This window comes from Lampris incognitus, chromosome 14, assembly GCF_029633865.1.
Source record: "Lampris incognitus isolate fLamInc1 chromosome 14, fLamInc1.hap2, whole genome shotgun sequence".
In the NCBI taxonomy this organism is placed as follows: Eukaryota; Metazoa; Chordata; class Actinopteri; order Lampriformes; family Lampridae; genus Lampris; species Lampris incognitus.
In genome coordinates this window covers 43,506,351-43,516,667 of record NC_079224.1, presented here as the reverse complement: position 1 = coordinate 43,516,667, position 10,317 = coordinate 43,506,351, and the positions used below count along the sequence as shown (strand labels likewise).

Here is a 10,317-nt window from a genome sequence, read left to right as displayed (position 1 = left end):
TGCCGATCCGGGGAGGGCCGCAGACTACCACATGCCTCCTCCCGTACATTTCACCTGACAGTCAGGAGTTTCACCAGGGCGGACGTAGCGCCTGGGATCACGCTATTCCCCCCAGTCCCCCCCCCCGAACAGGTGCCCCGACCGACCAGAGGAGGCGCTAGTGCAGTGACCAGGACACATACCCACATCCGGCTTTCCACCCTCAAACACGGGGAGGGGGTCTGTAGAGACCCCCGACCAAGCCAGAGTTAACACGGAGATTCGAACCGGTAAGTGTTGGTAAGCGACGGAATAGACCGCGATGCCACCCAGACGACCCAGCCAAGGAGGACATCTGTCTGCTGGACGCCCACAAAATGGGGATTTTTATGTGCAGACCACCCTCCCACTCGCCAAAACTTCAGACCAAGGGTCCAACACTTTCATTCGTGTAGATATTCACTGCACACAAGTTATATTGAAGGCTGTTGGTAGGCAACAGAACAGACCTCCACGCCCAGGAACAAGAAGCCTTTCAGGGGCGTCCAGGTGGTGCAGCGGTCTATTCTGTTCCCTACCAACACGGGGATCACTGGTTCGAATCCCCTTGTTAACTCTGGCTTGGTTGGGCGTCTCTACAGACACAATTGACCTTTCGCAAAGTCCCGCCCCCCTTAGTTACTGTTGCTATGCCCGTCAAGCATTTCAGAACTATCCAGGAAGTATCTGGAAAACGCCAAAACCTGACGGAAGAAATCAGCGCATTGTGTGGGTAAAGTAGCAGTAATAATACATTAGCTGTATTAGCTATCAATAATGGCTAGTAGCAAGCTTAGCTTGGAGCAGGCAGGTATTTTTGTTGATTCTGGATGGGTTAAGCTGGCCATGGGGTCTGCTATACTGCCAAATCTATTGCCGACATTGCGCTTCTTGCGTTCTGGGTTTTGGGAAGGGAAAAAATGACACCCCCTCCAAACTTTTCACATATCTAGTATCTGATTTGCAGATCCCATAGCCACACCGTTTCAGGATTTTGCTGTGTGTTTGAAAGCTTGACGGACCGTTGCTAAGGTAGGATTGGACAAGCGCCGTTCCGGGGCGGTACTTTGCGAAAGGTCAATTGGCCGTGTCTGCGGGTGGGAAGCCGGATGTGGGTAGGTGTCCTGGTTGCTGCACTAGCGCCTCCTCTGATCGGTCGGGGCGCCTGTTCAGGGAGCAGGGGGAACTGGGGGGGAATAGCGTGATCCTCCCATGTGCTACGTCCCCCTGGCGAAACTCCTCACTGTCAGGTGATTGGCAGAGGGGGTGGAGCAGAGACCGGGACGGTTCGGAAGACTGGGGTAATTGGCCAAGCACAACTGGGGAGAAAAATCCAAAAAAACAAAACAAAAACAAGACTTGTTTCTACGTCCAACATGTGTTCGTATCGGTCTTGAACACGCCGTCAGCATTTCTGTGCAGTCAGCTGCAGAGAAGAACAAGTGATACACGGCGATGCTCTCCAACATCCTGAAATGTTGTGACCAAACACTTCAAACGTCCGGTACGAAGCCCTGCCACAGGTCACTGCAGCCTCTCTCACACACACGTGCACACATGCACACACACACACACACACACACATAAGGTGGCTATCGAGACAGTGACGCCAACCTGCCCGCTCCCACCAAGTCTTCAAGACGGCACCCAGCAGAGCGCTAAACATCTGCACGTGTACTGAACTGTTACCGACACGTTGTGTTATCCACCTACATGCAACGCACAACCCACCATCTCTGTTCTGCCCGCCAAGTACATGCAGAGTAGCAGAGAACCCCCGAGTCGTCACAGACCACCCGCCAAAGCACCTGCTAAAAGCAAACCAACACCGGTCAGCATTTGGCTGGCGGCAAATCCGCCCCGGCCTCCCCAGGAAGACCGCCAGTATGTACTCGAGTTTTAAAGGCATTTTTTTAAAAACAACAAAGAAGAAACTGTAACAGCCGTCGTTTGTTCTACAACGAAAAGAAAAAGTGCGTAAGTGGTTGAAACAGAAAAGGTCCGGCTTAACTTCAGAGCACTAACCGACACTGAGCTGCGCAAAACTAGCACAGCGGTTCCTTCCGGAAAGATCCGTCCATCACGGCCAAAAATGTGACAACTCTTGACAAAATTATTGCTAGTGGGAAAGTTGGTCACTAGTGAATATAAGTAGAGGTGTTGCCCGTCCTCTGACCTCCTCCAGGCGGGTCTTCAGTTAACTTTAAGGAGAATAGGATCTTCTGTATGAGCAACACCGCGCTCAGAACTTCGCTTTTTTCAGCAAAATTATTTTGTGTGTTTGGGGACAAATCCCTACATCAGTGTAGGTCTGGCCTCCATGCTGACCTGTAACTCCAGTATCAGCGGCACGTGTTGGGCCGGCGCTGTGCTCCTTCAGTTGGCACTAAGCTGACAGGCGCAGCCTTTCATTTAGCTGACGGGAGTGCCGGCCGGCCATCTCAGTTTTTTTGGGGGGAAACGCGAGACATTCTCCGAGTCGTCTCTGTCCTGTCCATCGATGGCAGAACACTCGCCAGGAGGATCTGAGGCAAGACAGTACACGTGTTCAGAGGCACGAGGGCCTTCACATCACCATGTAGAGACCGTGTTTGAGGCCTGAGATTGCTCCGGCAGGCAGGAAACTCAACCGCACAGTGAAAGCACACAAGTTTGTGTGTGGGTATGTATGCACACTGAAACACACACATACACACACAAAGACTAACATACACATACTGGGGTACAAGGGATTTAGATGTGCATACTGAAGCAAGGGAGAGAGCAGGGTAGAGAGAGATGCAGAGAGAGAGAGACAGAGAGAGAGCTATCCCTCAGCCCGGGGAGTGTTTGACCCATGGGATGGACTCCTGGCGGGTTGTGGGTGGAGCGCTCGCCCCCAGGGGCCAGCGGGAGGCAGGACTTGTCATTTCTCCTGGAGGAGGGCAGGGATGTTGATGTTCCAGCCAATGGCCTGCCGGTCGAAGCCGCAGGTGAACAGGTTGCAGGAGGAGTTGTCCTCACACCAGGCCGAGCAGCACACCATGCGGCGGTGACCCTGCACCCCGGGACACCCGGACAGGCAGAAACCACATCAAATACAGCTCCTTATTTACTGGATGACCGTTTGTGCATTCTTAAGAGATTTACACAGCAGTAAATGATGATAAATGACCATTAGTGATGTTGGATATGATGACCAAACAGATGGAGACGCTCATGTTCATTTCATTAAAACAGTGGAACAAGTTCAGAAAATGGTCTCACTTTACTGTAATGCAGCCTTTAAAGGCCAGGGAAGATCATTTCAAAAAACACTGTGGCTCCATTTTCCCCGTTTGATCAGGCTAAATTAAAATAATCTCATCGTTAAAGATAACATTCTCTCGTCAGCTAAAACTATAAACCAAGCCTTACAGAGAGCCATTAAATGCTTAAGGAGGAAAAACAGCTCCCGCTGCGGCCCACCTGTCTGTTACTGCGTGGGAGTCGAGCCAACCGGACCCCTGACATATCGAACAGCCGGACCTGCCGATTGTCGTGAGGGAGAGCGATGATTCTCTGGTTCACCGACACACTGATCCTGGATACAACAGAACAGGAACAGTCGGAAAGAAATGGAATTTCAGTCGGAATATTTTGCAGCGTTTATGGGGCAGCACGGGTCAGGAGGTAAGAGCGGGTCGTCGGAAGGTTTCCGGTTTGATCCCCGGCTCCTCCAGAGAGGACGCTGAAGTGTCGTTGAGCAGGACACCGAACCCCGATTGCTCCGGATGTGCAGGTTGGTGCCTTGCATGGCAGCCTTCACCGTCAGTGTGTGAATGTATGTGTGAATGGGAGGATGTGAGTGGTCAGCAGACTAGAAAAGCACTATGTAAATACAGCCCATTCACATTCTCCTTTGCATTGGAAATTTTACAATTTTTTTGCCTCTCTTCGACTACAGGGGCAGTTCTAAACAAGATATTATTTGTTACCAATAGCCCAATATTCTGTAATTACTAATAAATGAAGAACCTATAATGGGTACTCACTATTAAATGTGCATTTTCTTAACTGAGGCAACAGTTCCATCACTGACTGCAGGGCCACTGTTCAGTAAAGAGCGCTATCGCAGGCTGGATGAATGTAATGTTACTTGCGGTATCTATTCCCGAGTTATTTTGTGTACACGGGTTCACCGTCGTTCTCACCTGTTGACGGCGGAGTCAGTGCGGATGGTGGCTATGGGCGACCTCATATTCTTGAGGTCCCAAACCTTGACGGTCCGGTCATCACTCCCAGACACCACGTTGTCTCCCACCGTGAAGACGGCGGACGTCACTGTGCTGAAAGAGAGGAAAGGGTGAGTCAAAGCAGGGGGGCAGAATGTTGAAGAGAACAGCCTGCAACACAAATGCCCTACATTTCAACCCATCACACATTAATCTGAACTGTGGAACAAGACCTCATTTCTTCACAATTCCCAAATCTTGCAAGAGCGGAAAATTATCCAACTAATTTCTCAGACTTTGCAGACTGTCTGTCTTGGTGGCCGCTGGGTAATTTCACCACACACCATGAGCTCTCCATCCATATCATGGAACAGAGTGTACGACCCTTTCGTTCTCTTTGCAATTGCTAATGGCTAACTTGCTGTGCGAGGCACACACTGGGCACACCACGTTGAAGTTTTCTGACTGACAGGCGGTGTAATTGGGGCTAATCTATGTGGCGTTACTGGTGGTGACATGCTAACCCCGCAGGAAATCCTGTCTTCCGTGACTATATACGCCAAGACAGTTTTTCAAACAGGCTGGCAGAATAACTTTGGAACAGGGGTGTCTGGGTGGCGTGGCGGTCCATTCCGTTGCCTACCAACATGCTGGTTGAACTGGTTCGAATCCCCGTGTTGTCTCCAGCTTGGTCGGGTGTCCCTACAGACACAATTGGCTGTGTTTGCGGGCCGTCCCGGTCGCTGCTCCACCCCCTCTGCCAATCCAGATAAGACTGCAGACTACCACATGCCTCCTCTGATACATGTGGAGTCGCCAGCCGCTTCTTTTCACCTGACAGTGAGGAGTTTCATCAGGGGGACGTAGCGCGTGGAAGGATCACGCTATTCCCCCCAGTTTCCCCTCCCCCAAAAACAGGTGCCCCAACTGACCAGAGGCGCTAGTGCAGTGACCAGGACACATACCCACATCTGGCTTCCCACCTGCAGACTTGGCCAATTGTGTCTGTAGGGACGCCCGACTAAGCCGGAGGTAACACAGGGACTCAAACCAGCGATCCCCGTGTCGGCAGGCAACAGAATAGACCACCATGCTACCTGGACGCCCCCGGTAGGGAAAACTCTTAACTGGCCGTCCCTCATCCGATTATGATCTCATCACCCAACACGTGTCGATAGCAGACTCACTCGGTGTGTCCCTGGAACACGTTGACAGAGTGGATAGAGGGATCTCTGAAGTCCCACAGCCTGAAGGTGGTGTCCCTGGACGCGGTGACCACCAGCCGCTGGGTCGGGTGGGTGCAGCAGTGGGTCAGCTCCTGGTCATGGCCTGGAAACACATTTAAACTTAAACATGGATGTGAAGAGGTATAGTTTACAGAGCAACTGCATCTCTGTCTGGCTGACTGTCTCACTCTTCCTCTCGCTGACACAGAAAACATCTGGAGGGAAAGCAATCACTCACATCTGCACACACACACACACACATACACACACACACACGCCTGCCCACCAATCCTCTGTTCACCCCTCAAATCCGATAAACTTTCCAGTGTCTCATTTCCCAGTTATCTTTTCATGCACGTTTTTCATCCTCCTCAGTATTTTCATCATCCTCAGTATTCTCCTACCAGTGAGGGAGTGGACCAGTTCAGACGTCTCCACGTCGTACAGGTTGGCGGCTCTGTCCCAGGAAGCAGTCACCGCCTGCCTGCCCCCCACCAGCCAGTCAGCGGCGATCACCACCCCCTGGTGGCTACGCAGGGTAGTGATGGCCACTCGCACCGACGGGCAGTCATTGGGTCCCTCGGCCTCACCGTCCGCCTCGTCTTTGTCTGAGAAGTCCACGTCGTCCTCGCATGGCAGCTGCTGCTACCGGAAGGGAAGGGAGAGTGGGAGGTCAAAGTTCATTAGTTCAATGATGCAAAACACACATGGATGGACGTATGGAATAATGAAGTGATTCCAAAGTGGGCTCTGTAATATCTGTATTATATCAGCACCTAATCAGCACCTAATGGAGAGAAGAAGAAACACAACACTAAGTGTAGAGCTAAATGGGGAAAAGAACTAGGTGTGACTATTGCAGAAGATGATTGGTTGCATATTTGGAGAACACAACAATCTACAATGTCCTCATGTACTTGGAGAGAACATTGTTGGAAGAATGACATTAGATTCTTTATTACAGGGGGTGTCTGGGTAGCGTGGCGGTCTATTCCGTTGCCTACCAACACATGGATCGGCGGTTCGAATCCTCGTGTTACCTCCAGCTTGGTCAGGCGTCCCTACAGACACAATTGGCCATGTCTGCGGCTGGGAAGCCGGATGTGGGTATGTGTCCTGGTTGCTACACTAGCACCTCCTCTGGTCAGTTGGGGCGCCTGTTCGGGGAGGAGGGGGAACTGGGGGGAATAGCGTGATCCTCCCACACGCTACGTCCCCCTGGTGAAACTCCTCACTGTCAGGTGAAAAGAAGCAGCTGGCGACTTCACATGTATTGGAAGAGGCATGCGGTAGTCTGCAGCCCTCCCCGGATCAGCAGAGGGGGTGGAGCAGCAACCGGAATGGCTCGGAAGAGTCGGGTAATTGGCCAGATACAATTGGGGGGGAAGAAAAGATTCTTTATTACAACCAAAAGTAAGAGAAAATACTTGTTTACAGCACAGCCATGCTGTAGACGATGTGGGGGTGTAAATGTAGACCATCCCCATATATTTTGGCTTCGTCCTGAAATTGTAGTTTTGGGGAAATGTTCATATGACTTATCAAACTTCTGGGCTATGACATACCTAGGTCATGTACGGTACTGTACGTTGGTGATTTGACAGGAGATACTGGGTTAAGAGGTATTTGCTGAATGTTTTGGTGGCAGCTTGCAAAAAAGGCTATCATGAAGAGATGGTGCAAGGTGGAGCCACCAACACCAGAGGAATGGGTGAAGACTGAGTGAGCCATATGACATGGACCTGTTAACTCACGGGACGAGAACCCAGAAGGACTGACGTCGACAGAAATGGGAAATGGCCGAAGTTTACATGTCAACGACAAGATAAGAGAACAAACCACTGAATACGGCACCGCAATAAACGGGTTTGTTTCGTGGAGACAAGGCAGTCCAGACCCCCCCCCCTTTTCTTTGTTGTTGTTATTTTTGTGTGTATGTGAGCTTTCTTGGATGGAAAAGCAATAAAAATAAAATATAAATAAAAAAATAATATTTCAGTTTTACTATCACAGTTTTTACTCTCTTCACTGTTATCTTTCCAACCATGACAAAAACATGAGGTTAGACAGGAAGTGAGTTTAAGTGTGTTCATGGGGATAAACAGCAGTCATAGTAACTTCATCTGGAATAATGCAGAGGAAACATGAAAATCTAACTTACGTAAGGCAAACTATGTAGTTCACTGCCCTTTATGGAGTTCATGTTGAAGTGATGAGTATCTATTTAGTATTTCTCATTTGCTCTGTCCCACATTCAGTCAAACAATAATTTTTCCTCTCTCATATCATCATCATAATCTTCTTCAGCCGCTTCTCCAGGGTCGGGTCGCGGTAGCAGCAAGCTAAGTAGGGCACTCCAGACGCCCCTCTCCCCTGCAACGCCCTCCAACTCCTCCTGGGGGATCCCAAGGCGTTCCCAGGCCAGATTGGACATGTAGTCCCTCCAGCGAGTTCTGGGTCTACCCCGGGGTCCCCTCCCAGTGGGACGTGCCCAGAAAACCTCCAAAGGAAGGCGCCCAGGAGCAGAGGCGGAAAAACCCGGTCCATAAATTAAAAACCCCAACTGTGTCTTACTCCACCCATGTACTAAACCATCAGATTGCACTGACTAGTTTCCCAAATGAGCTGGTTTAATAAATGGATGGAGCAAAGACACGGTTAGGGTTTTTACTTTCTGGACCAGGTTTTTCCACCTCTGCCCAGGAGGCATCCTAATCAGATGCCCAAACCACCTCAATGGGCTCCTTTCGATGCGAAGGAGCAGCGGCTCTACTCCGAGCTCCCTCCGGATGTCCGAGGTCCTCACCCTATCTCTAAGGCTGAGCCCAGACACCCTACAGAGGAAACTCATTTCAGCCGCTTGCATCCGCGATCTCACCCTTTCGGTCACTACCTAAAACTCATGACCATAGGTGAGGGTTGGAACAAAGATTGACTGGTAAATTCAGAGCTTTGCCTTCCGGCTCAGCTCCCTCTTCACCACAACGGTCCGGTACAATGTCCACATTACTGCTGATGCTGCACCAATCTGCCTGTCAATCTCCCGCTCCATCCTAACCCCACTCGTGAACAAGACCCCAAGATACTTGAACTCCTTCACTTGAGGTAACAACTCATCCCCAACCTGAAAGGAATAATACACCCTTTTCCAACAGAGAACCATGGCCTCAAGACTTGGAGGTGCTGACTCTCATCCCAGCCATAATTTTCCAAGGATCATGAAATATGTCTTCCCTATAGCTCAGCGAGCAGGCCGCATGGTGAGATGCCCTGATAAACACTGCACAAGCGCAGAAACACGGTGTGTTTCGATGAACACAAACTCATGCATAAGCAGAGACAGACGGGTACACACAGAAAAAAAAAAACACACACTGGCAAAGAAGTCAAGCATAAACACAAACACAAACACACACACGCACACACAGGTGACAAAACACACAGTGGTGATGCTTACACTAATGTCAGCCACAGGCTGAGGGGTGGGCAGCTGCACCATGTATCTCCAGATGTGAGCCGTCTGGTCTCCGGAGGCTGTGCACAGGAAGAGCAGAGCATCAGGACCAACCCAAGCCCTCCCATAATACATTGTTGCTTCATTGTTTATTCGCATCCCTTAAAACTTGTTAGCACTACAAGTATCCTCAGTGAAATGGGTGGACAGAGAACAGCGGGTGTGGTGATCAGAGGTCTGTAAGCAACAGACACTTTCTGCAGCAGCTCCTTACCTGTTAGAGCCATCTGCTCAGTGGGATGGAACTTGATTGAGTTGACTGATGGGGGAGAGAAGGAGAGAGAGAGAGAGAGAGAGAGAGAGAGAGAGAGAGAGAGAGAGAGAGAGAGAGAGAGAGAGAGAGAGAGAGAGAGAGAAACATAAATATATTGTGTTGAAAAAGGTAAATACAACATTTCTATTGGTTGTATGTTTTCTATGAAATCCTGGATTTCCTCCTTTTGGAACAGGTTTCCAATGAGCTTCTAGATAACGAGGCTAAAACTGATACTAAACCCAAACAAACTAAAATATTGTGCTCAGCACTGAGATGGTCTCTGACCCCCGGTGCAAAATATACAGTATCAAAGTAAGTAAGTAAGAGTGTATTTATATAGCACCTTTTAAAACAGTTACAAAGTGCTGCAAAAGATACAGAAAAAATAAACAACACACACACACACACACACACACACACACATATAAATATATATATATATATATATTTATATGTGTGTGTGTGTGTGTGTATATATATATACAGAAAAGTAAAAATTACAGCCCCATTACAGTGAAGACAAGTCAGCAGAGATGGGTTTTGAGAAGTTTTGTTAAGACCGTTTACAGACTCAGCTGATCTAACGGGGGCGGGGGGGGGCTGTTCCAGAAAGACGGGGCCCAATGGAAAAAGAACAGTCATCCTTGGATCTGCGGAGGGAGCGAGATATAGATAAAGAGACCCTGGTCAGCGTCCGGGTAGCATAGTGGTCTATTCCGTTGCCTACCAACATGGGGATCGCTGGTTCGAATCCCCGTGTTACCTCCAGCTTGGTCAGGCGTCTCTACAGACACAATTGGCCGTATCTGCAGGTAGGAAGCCGGGTGGGGGTGTGTATCCTAGTAACTGCACTAGCGCCTCCTCTGGTTAGTTGGGGTGCCTGTTCGGGGGAGGGGGCTGACTGAGGGGAACAGTGTGATCCTTCCATGCGCTACGTCCCCTGGCGAAACTCACTGTCAGGTGAGAAGAAGTGACTGGTGACTCCACATGTATCAGAGGAGGCATGTGGTAGTCTGCAGCCCTCCCTGGATCGGCAGAGCGGGTGGAGCAGCGACCGGGACAGCTCTGAAGAGTGGGGTAATTGGCCGGATACAATTGGGGAGAAAATGG

At 50.0% G+C, this 10,317-nt stretch overlaps 1 protein-coding gene across 1 annotated transcript in view; it reads right to left on the bottom strand.

The window, feature by feature from the left end:
• Positions 1-2,618: 2,618 nt before the first annotated feature.
• Positions 2,619-10,317, bottom strand: part of LOC130123865 (WD repeat-containing protein 37) — a 28,146-nt gene continuing 20,447 nt past the window's right edge. Inside the window, exons 9-15 of the mRNA XM_056293176.1 lie at positions 9,166-9,210; positions 8,895-8,971; positions 5,842-6,079; positions 5,399-5,540; positions 4,191-4,325; positions 3,466-3,580; positions 2,619-3,055 (exon numbers count right to left, since the gene is read on the bottom strand). Coding sequence (XP_056149151.1) covers positions 2,924-3,055; positions 3,466-3,580; positions 4,191-4,325; positions 5,399-5,540; positions 5,842-6,079; positions 8,895-8,971; positions 9,166-9,210 — 884 coding nt within the window. The 3' untranslated portion in view covers positions 2,619-2,923. The remainder of the gene's footprint in view (positions 3,056-3,465; positions 3,581-4,190; positions 4,326-5,398; positions 5,541-5,841; positions 6,080-8,894; positions 8,972-9,165; positions 9,211-10,317) is intronic.